This window comes from Ziziphus jujuba, chromosome 10 (genome assembly GCF_031755915.1).
Source record: "Ziziphus jujuba cultivar Dongzao chromosome 10, ASM3175591v1".
Classification (NCBI taxonomy): Eukaryota; Viridiplantae; Streptophyta; class Magnoliopsida; order Rosales; family Rhamnaceae; genus Ziziphus; species Ziziphus jujuba.
The window spans coordinates 22,787,027-22,802,461 of record NC_083388.1 but is presented as its reverse complement, the minus strand read 5'-3'; the positions used below and the strand labels follow the sequence as shown (position 1 = coordinate 22,802,461).

Genomic DNA, 15,435 nt, shown 5'->3' with positions numbered 1-15,435 from the left:
AATCTATTAGAATTTTGAATAAAATGGTTTTTGAATAATGCAATAAAATTATGAATAATGCTATAAGTATTAAATTTTTTTATTAAAATTTTAAAAATTAATTATATAATAATTTTTTAATAATGTTAAATTGACATTATTTTATACTGTTTAAAAATTATCAAATTATAAAAACTAAAATTTTAATAGAAAAATTTTATTACTTTATATTTATTCTAAAATTATTAAAATTATACAAATTTGAAAACATAACGGTAAGTGCTGTCAGCCTAGGCCTCATTTATCGCATTCTTAGCCTCATTGCCATAGGCAAAAGTACATCAGATATAAAAAACATATTTTTTTAATTTTTTTTTTTATAAAACCCGATATATAAACATATTGGAATTTGGAAATGATGGTTTTGTGCGTAAGCTAGAATAGCTTCTTCTTCAATATATATATATATATATATATGTATATAATAGCTTCTTCTTCTTCTTCTTTATTTATTTATTTATTTATTATTATTATTATTATTATTTTCTTTTTGCTTTCGGTATTATTTTCTTTTTGCTTTCGGCTTTTCAAATTATATTGGCTAGCTTAGCTATCATATGTCCCAAGAATAATAATAATAATAAAAAAAAGAGGGTCATAGTTCTTCATCTATTATTCTTGTTAGGGTACGTTACAATTATATTTTTTAAAATTTGCACTAATTATAATTTAGTTGTTTTAAAATTTAAAACTCAAAACTGGTATTTATATAGAGATATGAATAAAATAAATTAAAAGTTTATAAATAAAAGCATATGAGAGGAAGATGATAATTTTTTTTTTAAATATAAAAGGAAATTGATGATATTTTTTCAAAATAAAAAAATATAATTGTACTTAAATTAAAAATAACTGTGAAAAATATTTATTAACCATTGTTGCTATTATTTAAAATTAAAAAAATTTAATATTATTGTCAACAAAAGAGGAAATGGTAGTACATATCACAGGCATGCTAAATTTAAAGAAGGAATATATCATTCTATCAAAATCTATAATATATATCCTTTTAATCAAAAAGCTCTTATCAAATTGACTTAATAATATGCTAATATTGTTGATTATAATTGTTGATTTTGTTTGAGTTTGTTTAATTGGAGATTAATTTTCAAAATTAAATAGTTTTGTAAAAAGTATAATACCATTAAGTTGATTTGATAGCAAATTTGTTGCTATTTTTAAATATAGATTTCCATATTATGTAACACAGCATATACATTTTCGGAGGATTTGATATCAGATGTTTATGGACTTGTTTGGGTCTGTCGGATTTTGAGGAAAGAGGGCGTATAACCCCGAAAAAGAAAGTCCCCAGTGTCACCCACACTTACGAGAGACATGGAAGAATCAAGAATGTAGTTTTGTCCATGGTGTACCCACAAGACTCCATTTGACCCAAAAAAAAAAAAAAAAAAAAAAAAAAAAACAAAGCCACAAGACTCCCCACACCTCTATAAATATAAAATTACATAAACATTTTTATTTATTTATATATTTTCCCTGATATAATATATCATGAACTCATATCGTTTTTCAATCATTCAATCATATATAGTTTATTTTTTTCTTTTTCCATGTCAATTGCATTGTTACAATATTGATAAAAATTAATTCTAATTCATTAAATTACTTAAAAAAAATAAAGCATGTTATATATAATTTTGATATGGTTAGAATTCCATTAAAAATTAATGATAAAAAAACATTTTATGTGGCATCCCGATTTTCCTTAAAATAATCCATATTAGCCGCACCATATAGGAAAGTTTCATAAAAAATCTGCCATATAGGAAAACATTTTTTTAAATCAAGTTCATTTTCAATTTTAGTTATTAAGTTTAATTAGAATAGTGCCATGGGATTTTCCAATCAAGTCCATTTGCCATTCTAGATGTCGGTGACTATACTACCTCATTCTATTACTTTAGCGCCTAGATTATTAAACGAAGAAGAAGTTTTTTTTTTTTTTTTTTAAATTTTTTTATGTTTTTACTTTTATTTTTCTATGAAGAGGAAGTTTCAACAATAACGAAAAGACAGTTGAAAAGAAAGAAGTGAAATATGAATGGAATGTATGATGGTGGTCATGTTTTGTTAGGTTGTGTTTTGAGTAGTGAAATGAAGAGCGCAGAGATGGAACAACCTGCTATGCTGGTTGCTGAGTTTACAGACTCACTGTTTGGAGTCATCAATATATGGCAATAATGGAGGAAATTTTCTGCTCTTCTGGAGTACCGTTCTTCTAAGAGAGTAGCACCTGGATTGTGGAACCCACACCATATGGATCCCACATATTTGTCTACCATGACTGTCGGTACAGACTTTTTTCTTTTTTTAAAAAATAAAATAAAAATAATGGTGTGTTTATGAAAAGTAATCGGCTCAAAGACGTGGACATTCATGCTCAAAGTATTAAACTTGGCTTATAATTTGGGAAAAACTTTCTGATACTTACAGTATGTTGTAGTTTTTTTCCTGATTTAGACGGGTATAATTGTTTGATAATCATTAACAAATCTATATTAAAATAATGAAAAATATAAAATAAAAAAAATTAAAAATGGAGGGCAAGAGAAATGGGCTCTTGGGTGTGACAAATTAATCCATGCCATTGTGCAGAATTCATGCACGTCTTTCTGGTTTTGTTTTGGTAAACTATATAATATTAACAATAATTAGAAAAAAGAAGCAAAAGCTATCGTTTTCTTATTTTTACTGGTCCATGTTTTAAACATTTGGATATGCAAGAAATTTCCATATATCTTCACAATAACGTACGTATGAATGGTTATATATGTAAACGGAGAAAAAGTCTTTTCTTTTTTTCTTTTTTTCAAACTACTGCTGCTGCTACTACTAATAATAATAATAAAATTAATGGTAGCTTTCTAGACTTATTTTGGTAATAATTTTGGGAGTCTTATGAAAAATTTATTTACCATTTAGATGTTTGATGAAAATATAATAGAGTTGATTATTTGAAAAGTTTGACAGATATAAAAGAGATTCTATAATTAATTTCTAGAATAATTTTAAAAATCTAATTATTCTATAATCAAGTCATATAAATTTAGATTTTTAAAATATTCTTAATTAATTTATATAATACTATACTATATCTATTTTTTATCCTATCAAACAATCATACTCAAATTAAAACTTTCTAAATAAAAACTCAAATAAAATTATAAAAGAAGTATCATTTATTAGATTTTTTTTTAATTTTAACATAAAAAGTCTCGTAATATAATTACATATAAATTATTATTTTTTTGTTAAAAAAAAAACAATAAAAATAACTTATATACACCATTTCTATTTTAATAATTACAAAATTTATAATAATTCAATTTAATAAATTATTACATACTTATTTATAATTTTTTTTATTAAGTATCAAAGACTCTACTGATTTTTTTTTTTTCAACATAATAGAAACTGATTCTTTATTTAACATAATTACGGTTGAGTCTTTTAAAATTTAGGTATCACTAAACTAGACTCTAGACTAATTTAATTCTAAGAATTTAAGCCCCATCGGATTTTTGAGCAGGACCTGTGGACGGGCATGCCCATGACAGAGGCTATACACTTTGCACATTAGAATATATTAATTTAATACAACTGAATCTTGATACTTTTTATATGTATATGTGTGTGTATATATATATATATATATATTAAAAATAATAACAATTAGTAGTGATCTATTTATATATTTTTTCTTTTAAAAGTAAATTATATTGTTTAATAGATCTTCTCAAATAAACATTCTTTTGATTATAATTTTTTTTTTAACCATATCAGTTCGGTAAAACAAACAAATATAATCATTAAAAATTTAAAAAAAAAGGACAAAATCATTAAAGAAGTTTTTAATTTTTTTAATCTCTGTCTATATTTTTGATATAACAATAAAAATATAACAATTTACAAACAATTAGAAATGCTCTAAATTATCTAGAATGATATTAACATTAACTAATAATTATGCTCAAAACTGATTCATTAATTTTAATATTCAAATCTCTTTTGATCTCCCTTTGCACAACTATTTGAACATTAAAATAGTAGATTATAGGCCTACCTTCCAGATATAAGATCATTCATTGTTACCTTCTCTACAAGTTTTGGATTTATGCTATTCTCAGCAGTCCATAAAACATAGCAAAAAGAAATACAGTCATTAAAAAAAAAAAAAAAAAAAACTATGTATTTAATCAGCCTTTCTTCTTTTTCCGATCTCATGGTAGAAAAACAAAGAAAATGGGACCATTTCAAACGTCTAAACTTCTTCGATCATGAAGGGGTGCATTATGAAACGCAAGCTTAAATTAGATAATACAACTATAACTGTATTATAATTTAGAATGTTTTAATCGAATTACATTTTAGTTTTAGAGTCTAATTAATCGATCCTTATTGCTTGAAATTGAATGTTCTTTGAATCGGTGTTTTGATTACATTCTTCGATTTCAATTTGTGATTTTAGGGTTTAAAGTATGTGCTTTGTCAATGGATGTGTCACCAAAGTACAAATCCCTCATGGGGTTTGAGATTTTCCTACATGTCTTGATGGAGAAGGATGTTCATTCTCCGTCTTAAGAGTCTCTGTTACGCTGAAATAATGGCCATTATTCATTTACTCTGCCACCTCCTCCATCATTTGTTCATCCAGATTCAATTCCACAAATAGCAATAGGAGTTAGAATGGGATGAGGTGATTTTTTTTTTTTTTTTTTTTTTGGGTTTCTTTTTTGGATTCCTGATTTTTTGAATTTTAAATTTTGTGTTTGTTTGTTTTTTTCTTTTATTAGTATTATTATTATTTTTTGTTTGTTTGTGAAGTTGGTTTTCAATGTTTAGATAACCTTGCAAGCTTGTACAATACTTCACACTATATTATATTGTGAAGCAATCAAGTGTAGGATTGACTGAAGGCTATCTGAAAGTTCCTTTAGCTCATTTCAATCCTAATTCCCTTTTTGACTATGTGGAAAGGTTCCATTAATTAAGCTTTAATTTTCAATAAACTATAATGAATTGTATTGAAATATGTATATGTTGTGTTGCATCATGTTTGTGGTAAATTTTATTAATTAAAATCCAATCCGTTTAGTTAATAAGAAGAAAAGAAAAAATCCAAACTTATTTGTAAAAAATAACATGTTACTTGTTTATCCCAATAAAAATATAGTTAAAAAATAAATAGTTAAATAAATTTCATAATAAAAATAAATAAATAGATAAATAAAACTACGTAATAATGTATGTTTAATGCATATATTAACCAATTTTACAACTGCTTAAAATTGGCAAAAAAAATAAAATAAAAACACAAGTTAATAATCTATGGTTAATTATATATTCTTTTTTGGTGAATGGTTAATTATATATTCTCTTACGAGTACACATATCACCAAAAACACTCCATGAGTGCACATTTGAACTTAAGCAATCTATTTGAATGTTATTCTGGTTTTATGTGTAATTTTGGGAAACTGTATTTTAGTTGGATTAAGTGATGTCGAAACATAATCCATAATTAAATTGAAAGAGTATTGAAGTGTGTGTGCATTGGTGATAGTGCCTTACCTGCCTACGTAGTAAGGTTCCATGAACAGCTCGTCTTGTTCATCTTTGTTTAGACAGTTTGTCAATTGTAAATGACACCGACTTTGGTGGTCTAGTAATGCATTAAACCGTACTGGGTATCCGTCTATATATGCTGGAGCCGTTGCTAATTCCTATGTTCAGGTGCTCATTCCTATGCTGGGTTTTAGTTCCGATATGAATCCTGGGCTTTGGGTTTCAAACATAGTCCTGAATTTAGATCTCAAAATTTGATTTTTTTTTTTTTTCCCTAATATCTTGAAAATACTTTTTTTTTTCCTAATACCTTGAATAATAAAATAAAAATAACAACTTATCTTATGATGATAATCAAATATAAAATATGACAAATAATAAGCAAATACAACTTAAAATATAATAAATATTTGACAATAAATTGAATGAAAATAGAAAAAAATTATAAAATTATAAATTTTATCTAACTAGTTAATTAGGTTGGATTCATATTGGCCTGACTTGGTAGCCCAATGGGCCAAACCTATATTAAAAATCTAAAACTTGGGCCTAACTCAAAAAGAAATTTGACTGGCTTGAGCTCAGACCATATTAGGCCCATGCTCAATGTGGATCAGATTTTGGAATTTTGTTTTTTTTTTTATGTGTTTCAGATGGGTTGACCAAGTTCGAGCTCTTAAGTTTTTTTATTATTTTTTAAAATTTTAGTTTTTTTATAATTATATATATATTATTTTTAGTTTCTTTTGACAATATTTAATATATTCATTTAATATGATGAAAGAAAGGAATATTTTATTTTTAGTTTATTTTGATAATATTTAATATATTCATTTAACATGATGAAAGAAAGGAATATATATATATATATATATATATAAATATATATATGAAGAAATTGTATATAATGTTTCGGAATAATATGAGGGGTTATTTCAAAAAATAAAAAAAAAGATTAATATTTTAAATAATGCTAAAGCTACTAAATAGATCTATCAAATTATAATAAATATTATGTGTTAATATTTTATTGTTTTATTTTAATTATACTTATTACTTTTAGAGTTCACATATTTATAATTAAATTATATTATTATTGTGTGAAACTGATAACATTTAGTATACAAATATAGCATTTTGTATACATATTGATAGATTTAGTTGATAATTTAGTATTATTCTAGTGATTTAATTTTTTTCTATTAATTACATTAAGATGTCGTTGATGTGCTCAAAGAAAACCAGAAATATGACCTTTAAAACACAAAATATTATTGAAAGAAAAATAAGGCAAGTCAGGCAAACTATGACATGTCATTAATTATGATCTAATTATACGATTAACTCATGTTACATCATGTACTTAATTTCATGTTCTCTAAAATTCTGCTACATATAGAAGGCTCATACCTGTGTTGACATTCAAACTTTTTGCTGCAAAATATTTGGAATAATGTACAATTTCTTGACCAACTCATTTTTTTCCCTTCATATTTTATGTTATTCCTTGTAGGTTAAGTTGTTCTTCAAGCTCATTCTAAAACCCAAATGTCAAACGTTAATTTTAAATTTTTGCTCATAAAATCAAAAAGAAAGAAAGATGTAATCCATCCAATATGTCAAATTCAACATTCTAATATTCAACGACAAATTATATTGGTTGACTGACTAGTTAGAACTCTTAGATAACAATTTTAAAACTAATATTGAGAAGCTTTTCAACGGTTTATAATTCATTCAAAATGAGACATTAATAAAGCACACAAAAACTAAAGAACGAGTCAAACTCCACAACAAAGTTCCTTTTATTAATAACCATCCGATTCATATATTTTATCAAACTTTCACTCATCTGAGGGTCCTGATTCATCTGACCATATATCCCTCTATCTGAAGAAGTGCTTATATACGTATGATTAATCATACACAAACATTCCAAATTTTAAAAATCAGTGGAAGTCATCGTCCTCTATATTTGGAAGTAGAAAAAACCAGGTGAAGCGTGGAATTTTCTGATCAAATATTAAGTTATGATTTGGAATGAAGCAGAACCCAATGATTATCATCAAATTTCCCATCATAAAAAAAAAGACATAGTTCCAATTCCAAATGCCTTTCTTCGTTTTCCTCTTTCTTGTGTTAGTCTCTGTCTCTCCCAATCTCACTTTCTCCATTGTTGCGGACCATGCGACCCCAACTAGAAAACTGGGTTCTTCTTCTTCTTCTTCTTCTCTTTGTCCCTTGGACATCGATGGGTTTCGCAAAATCATCCATGAAAGCAATTTACGCCTCGTGTTTCTTGACGTCCAAACAGAGTGCCACTACATGTTTCAAGCAATTCGCTTGCTTCACTCCCAATACCTCCAAACCACAGGCTACTTCTTCCCACCTCCGGCTGCTTCAGATGCCTGCTGGGTTGCTTATGAGGGTTTGGTCGATGAATTGTTACCCGGGTTCAGAGTCCGATCCACCTGTGGATTCAAGGACAGTTTGATGTGGGAGAGTTGCTTGAATATCACAACGCGGTCGCAGTTCGAAAAACTTATCTCTCAATCCGACTTGCAGAAGATTTGGAGCTCTTGCAATCAGTCTTTGAGCAACAGCTCGTCTTGTTCATCGTGTCTAGACAGTTTGTCAACTGTAAGTGAGTCTTACTTCAGAGGTGTTAATGATGGCAATGCATCTGACTGTACTGGGTATCCATCTATATACGCTGCAGCTGTTGCCAATCCCTACGGACCGACTAATTTCGACACCGCCAAGTGTTTGTTTTCCATAGATTTGCTCCCAACTCATAAGAAGAAGAAGAAGCACGTAGTTTTTAGGGCTGTGGTAACAGGTAGTGTCTGTGGCTTCATTGGGGCAATTGGGGTGGTATGGATTTTCTGGAGAAGGCACAGAAAGATGAAGAAGAAGAATATGGTTGAAAATGAGATGGGTTTTACTCCAAAGAGGGACTTTATTGGTGGAAATACAAAACTTTTCAAGCTGACATTTCAGGAAATTAAGAAAAGTACTAATAATTTCTCAAGGGAAAATATAATTGGAATGGGAGGATATGGGAATGTGTACAGAGGGATATTACCAGATGGGTCTGAAGTCGCATTTAAAAGGTTCAAGAACTGCTCCGTTGCAGCTGATAAAACTTTTGCACATGAAGTGGAGGTTATTGCCAGCATTAGGCATGTGAATCTTGTGGCGTTGAGAGGATATTGTACCGAAACTGTCCCTTTGGAAGGCCACCAGAGGATAATTGTTTGTGACTTGGTACACAATAGAAGTCTCTATGATCATCTTTTTGGATCAGGGGCAGAGAAAAAGAAGCTTAGTTGGCCTACTCGTCAAAAGATTGCACTTGGTGTGGCACGTGGATTGGCTTATTTACACTATGGGGTGCAACCTGGTATCATTCACAGAGATGTTAAACCAAGCAATATACTTTTGGATGAGACTTTTGAGCCGAAACTGGTCGATTTCGGCCTTGCAAAGTTTGCTCCTGAGGGGTATTCACATTTGAGCACCGGGGTTGCTGGGACATTGGGCTATGTTGCACCAGAATATGCTCTATATGGACAATTATCTGAGAGAAGTGATGTGTACAGTTTTGGGGTTGTTCTTCTTGAGCTTTTGAGCGGGAAAAAAGCAGTGATCGAATTCGACGGTGTGAATACTTTGCTGTTGACAGATTGGGCTTGGTCACTAGTAAAACAAGGTAGAGTGTTGGATATCATTGATGAAGGCATGCCTGAATTAGGCCTTCAAGATGAAATGGAGAAATATGTTTTGGCTGCACTTGTTTCTTCTCATCCTATAGTACAAGCTAGGCCAACAATGGACCAGATTGTGAATATACTCGAAGCAAATTTTCCGGTTCCTCCGATCCCAGATCGACCATTATCTCTTGTAGAAAGTATTGCTGACACAGAGCAGTCAATAGGGTTTAATAATTTAAATTACTTTCCTAGCCCTGAAACATTTATTTGTAACAGTGACCATCCCATTCTAGATCAATATGGGAACGGAAGACGTTTGAAATAAGACTTGTTGATTTTCCCCTGCCTCTGCTAAACTTTGTTTCTTGTTGATTTGGGTTTAGTTTCATTCTATACAAGATATTGATGTATAAAAATTGAGACCTCAATTCTTTTCGAACTATATCATAGCAATAGAACTTGATAATTCCATTTCTGTACATAAAAAGTTCAGTATTCAACTTATTACTGACTTGAAATTTGAAATATCGCCATTGCAAACTGCTTCAGGGATTGTGAGGAGCCTGGAGGATGCTAAAACAGTAATTGGAATTTTTGATGTTCATAAAAATTTTGTCTGAAAACTTTTACACTTTGTCTCTCTCAAAACTGGTAAATATATGACTTTTGCCATTTCCTAGACGTGTAACAAGGGATATGAAAGCTTAATTAGCAGAGCAAAAGGTGGAATGTTAGAAAGTGAAAGTTATAAATATTCATTGTTGCTGTACAGTCAAAGTCTAAGCAAATTAGCAAAAAAAAAAAAAAAGCCAAACTCTAAGAACGAGTGGGTTAGGTCATATGCATTTATTTAGTTCCTTTGCAGAAAAGTCTATGGTTGCATTCCAACCAAACAAATAGAAGTCTATAGTAGATAGTACATGATGCTTCACATGTAACTTGCAAGTTCGCATATAACCTAATGGGAACAGGTGACCAGGCAATGTTTCCCTTCTAGTATGTCTGATTGTGTATTTTAATAAATATATCTTTTATTATGATTTTTGTATTAAAAATTGATTATCTTAATTAATTCTTCTAGTTTTAGTTTGATTTAAAATTATAAACTAACAAATAATACTCAATTACATTTTTCAAAATTTCACTAATTTAAATTGTTCACATATATATATATATATATATATATATATTTTTTTTTTACGACATAATTTTTTAGTTTGATAGGATACTTTTTTGATTGTTAATAATTAATTCACTATTTAAGTTTCTTCAGTTAAATGATTCCTAACGAAATTATCTATTTTTGCATAAATTTGTTGATAATTTTTAAATATATTTGCATTAATCTTAATTTATAAGATTCATTATATCACATGGAATTAGTTTATTCTTCATTGAAAATATACCTTTTTGAAATGAATTATTGAAAATATTTTAAAATGAAAATCAACATGAAAATTGGAAATGCCTCAAAATAAATATTGATTTTTTCATTAATTACTTTATGAATAATAATTTTTTGTGTTTTATTATTTATATTAATATATATTTTTTTAAAAAAATATTATCTAACGGTGCCTCCTTTGGAAAGAAATTATGGGTCCACTATTAAATCAAAGAATGCCATTCAACAATTTTTATTTATTTTTTATAAAAAAAAAAAGAGGTAAAAACAAAAGAATGTCATTGCCTTGTTTTTTTGGGTTAAAGTTTGTCACTGGGTCAAAGAAAATCATTATTCACGTCCCTAAGTGGACCTAGTCAAATTATCCCTTAAGATCCGAAATATGGATTAGGTCAACAATTGATGATTCCAATAGGACAGAACTAAAAGCAGAATAGGTTGAATTTCATTTTCTGAATATTGGAAATAATGCAATTGGGAAAAAAGACAGATTGAGAAAAGAACATTAGCAATATTCCAAGCCAGGATATATAGGACAAGTTTTGAAACAGAAGCCAGCAAGAGGGAATATCATTCAGCATATTATTAAGAAACTCCTATATGGTCGCACAAAAGCCCAAATTTGATGTTTAATAATTATTGATCATCTAATTTAATTAATTTCCAAATACATCATGATTCATGATGCTATATTCACACACTAATGGTCGTGCTGTTTTATTCAACAAGTTGTAGCTACAAAACAAAGGGTGCTTATAGGTGCGAGTATAACATACCCAAAAGACTCATTTTTCAAAAGCTTGTTAATCACGTGTCTCATGACTAAAGTTGTAAATTTCCCCATATGCTTCCCTCCAAGAGGAACTGTCAAACCCACACCAAATATGAAAAATGGAAATGTTAAAACCACACCTTAAAGTTTCCAAAAAGGCATGCCAAAAATTGAATTTGCAGTCCACCATCGAAAGGAAGAAAAAAATAAAAAAAGAAAAGAAAAAAAGATAGACCATTTGTGGGCATCAATGCAAGTCTTCCCAAAACCCTTAGCTCTCAAATACCGAAATGTCCCATCTTTTCTTCTTCCTCTTTCTTGGGTTAAACTTAGTGTTCCCAAACTCCATAGTCAGTAGTACCCATGAAGCTTTGGGTAAAGCAGTTTGTCCACTGAATATAAACCATTTCAGAAAACTCATCATCCAAAGCTCTCAACCACTTCAATTGCTAAGTGAAGCAGCTGAATGCCAGTATGTGCTTCAAGGAATCCGTCTCCTTCGGTCTCAGTATCTTCGAGTCAGTGGCAACTTTACTCTTCCTCCGGATGTAGCCGAGGTTTGCTGGGACTTGTTTGGTAATCTATTTGACGAATTCATGCCAAGGTTGAGGATTGAATCCACTTGTGGGTTCAAAAGGAGTTTGCTTTCACAGGTTTGTAATAATATCAAAAATAGTTCCCAGTTTGAACGCCTGCTTTCGCCAAATGAATTGAATCAAATAAGGGGGTCTTGTTATAAGTCTTTGGGGAATACTTCTCTTTGCCATTTGTGTGTGGATCCATTGTTGAGTATCAACAAGGCTTACTTTAATGTACCTGATGGTGGGAATGTTACAGATTGTGAAGGATATCCATTTATATATGCTGCTGCATTTGCTAACAGGTTTGGTCCAACTGATTTAGGGACCGCCAAGTGTTTGTTTTTGCTCGATTTCAGTAGGACAAGCGCCAGATCCGAACCCCACAAGGCGGTGATTCTCGGGGTTCTGGTGGGCTGTTTGCATGGCTTTGTTGGGGCTGTCTTGGTGGTGTGGTGTGTTTGGATGTGGCACAGTAGAAGGACCAAGAGGAAGAGGACAAATTTGACTCAACTTGGGACAACCTCACTTCCAGGGATGGAAATGGTTGATGGAAATACTGCTTTACGAAGGTTCACTCTTGATGAAATAAAAAGAGCTACAAGGAATTTCTCAAGGGATAACATTATTGGGATGGGAGGATATGGGAATGTTTACAAAGGGATATTGGAAGATGGGTCTGAAGTTGCATTCAAAAGGTTCAAGAACTGCTCTGCTGCTGGGGAGGAAGCTTTTGTCCATGAAGTGGAGGTCATTGCCAGTGTTAAGCATGTAAATCTTCTAGCTTTGAGAGGCTACTGTACGGTGACAGGGCCTTTTGAAGCACACCAGAGAATAATAGTGTGTGATTTGATGCGAAATGGTAGCCTTTATGACCATCTTTTCGGATCAGGGATGAAGAAGCTTAGTTGGCCTATTCGTCAAAAGATTACTCTTGGAATGGCTCGTGGATTAGCTTATTTACATCATGGTGTGCAGCCTGCTATCATACATAGAGATATCAAAGCTAGCAACATACTTGTAGATGAAACATTTGAGCCAAAACTGGCTGATTTTGGCCTCGCAAAGTTTACTGCTGAGGGATTGACACATTTGAGCACCAGAGTAGCTGGAACACTTGGTTATGTTGCTCCAGAATATGCCTTGTATGGGCAGCTATCCGAAAGAAGCGATGTTTACAGTTTTGGGGTTGTGCTTCTTGAGATTTTGAGTGGTAAAAAGGCAATTATCCCGAATGACCATAGCTATGAAACTTTGCTTTTGACAGATTGGGCTTGGTCACTAGTAAGAGAAGGTAGATTATTGGATGTCATTGAGGAAGCCATGCCCGAGTTAGGCGCAAAGGATGAAATAGAGAAATATGTTCTTGTGGCAATTCTTTGTTCTCATCCGGTGGCATACGCTAGGCCAACAATGGACCAGCTCGTAAAGATATTGGAGAATGATTGTCCAGTTCCCTCAATCCCTGATCGTCCATTTCCTCTTTTAGCCCATTTTGATGATAAGGAGATGTCAATGAGCATCACTGGCTTAAGGGACACGCCTAAGTCTGCTGAGCAGCATACACTTGTCCATAAGAGTGATCACCCTGTTCAAAATGACGGGGATAAAGGGGTTATTTCAGAATCATAGATTTCTTTGAATAAGAAAGGTTTGATTTTTTACCTATGGCATACCAAATCTGTGCTTCTATATGTTAAGAAACAAGTGACTGAAAATATATTATTTTTTAAATCAACTTATACTCGGATTATAGATTTCAGAATTATTTTTTATTTTTTATTTTTTATTTTTATTTTAAATGCTGAAGAAGAGATTTGATAAATTCTTCTAGTTTTCTCGGGCCAAGCCTTCTTTTTTCCATGCTATCTATTGACGTTGGACGTTCAGAAACTAACAAATGGAAAACCATAACTTGACTCGATTGAATCACCTAGAAGTAAATCCTATGCCAGCAGATAACCACAAATGATGAAGTTATAGAATAAAGTATGCCCTTAACGTGGGCTACTTTCACTGCCAGTTACTTCCCATTTTTATGCTTTCTCAAAAAGCCTCTGACCTCTGTTTTGTTACAGTTTTTTTTCAATGAATGAATTGAACTTGTATGATGTTTGATGAACTGCATTATTCTGGCACTTTTGCGGGCTCATTTTGACATGGGTATGGAAAAGAAATACCATGGATTACATTTTGTTGGCACTTAGGTTTCCCTTCTCACTTTCCTGTTTTTTTGCTAGCTCTTGCTTTTCTCCCCGTTTTATTCTCTGTCACCTCGTCTCTTCATGTAATTTTACTTCACTTGTATTGGGCCCGCTGAATTTGGTCAAATGATAAGAGGGTGTTCGTCTTCCATTCACCTTTGCAGCCCATATGGTATAAGGAGGTCAAAAAGTCTTTTATTGGGTTTTTCTTCTTTTTGTCTATGGCCTCTTCTTATATTGGGCCATATGTTTTTTCACGGCCTTTATCCCTTGAACATTTGTGTATGTGGGGCTATCTCATTGATGGGTCATTTTGGGTATTAACAACAATGTCAGAGGTGAGCATCTTTTTTTAATCTCAGTTTTTACTGCCTTTCATAGGAATATATAGTTTGAGCTTAACAGGTCAACTTATAAGGTTGATCCGCTGATGATTTCTTCAGAGATTTCCTATAACAGAAAAAGGGTCCTTGGATTGTTTCCTTACCTTTTAAATATAGTTCAGCGGATGATGCAATTCCCTTCAAATTTCCTATATCTCCTATGAAATTACCTTTTCAGTTTTGCTATGAAATTTGTACAAAATACTATTGAGAGTGACAGTTTATTCACATCTCCAATTCCGAAAATTGAGATTCGAATCTTAATAAATTTTGTTTTTTTTTGGGAGAAAAGTAAAGATATATATATATATATATATATTTTTTTTTTTAATTATTTACAGGAATTTGTGTTGCTGATGTATTTTTCATTTTAAAGGTGGGGACCCCAAGACCGAATCACGCGAAGAAGTAGGGCATCAAATACTTGTACTCTCAAAAGTCAATAGTACATATAAGAATTTACAGTCTACGTGGAATATTAAGTTCTACCAGTCAATGATACTATTACCAGTAAAAAAAAAAAAAAAAACCAAAAAAAGAAAAAAGAAAAAAATAGAAGAAGTTCTACCAATCAATAATTTATTTTCTATAAGCAAAGTCGTGGATAAATGCTTGTGTGACAACGGAGTCATTCATGGGTTCTTTTGAAAATAATAATAATAAAAAATACTAACGATTCGAGACATAAGATATATTTTATAAAGTTTCATACTTTAAAATTAAATGACATTGTTCAAATAATTATATCTTAT

General features: G+C 30.7%; 2 protein-coding genes across 2 annotated transcripts; both read left to right on the top strand.

Moving 5' to 3' along the window:
• Window positions 1-7,510: 7,510 nt before the first annotated feature.
• On the top strand, window positions 7,511-9,810 carry LOC107412067 (probable LRR receptor-like serine/threonine-protein kinase RKF3). Its single transcript, XM_016019769.4, has one exon. The coding sequence runs from the start codon at window positions 7,738-7,740 to the stop codon at window positions 9,664-9,666; it is 1,929 nt and encodes a 642-aa protein (XP_015875255.3). The 5' UTR covers window positions 7,511-7,737; the 3' UTR covers window positions 9,667-9,810.
• Window positions 9,811-11,656: 1,846 nt separating this feature from the next.
• LOC107408827 (probable LRR receptor-like serine/threonine-protein kinase RKF3) lies at window positions 11,657-13,841 on the top strand. The gene has a single exon (XM_016016247.4). It carries the CDS (start codon window positions 11,809-11,811, stop codon window positions 13,726-13,728), a length of 1,920 nt encoding a protein of 639 aa, XP_015871733.3. The 5' UTR covers window positions 11,657-11,808; the 3' UTR covers window positions 13,729-13,841.
• Window positions 13,842-15,435: the final 1,594 nt, after the last annotated feature.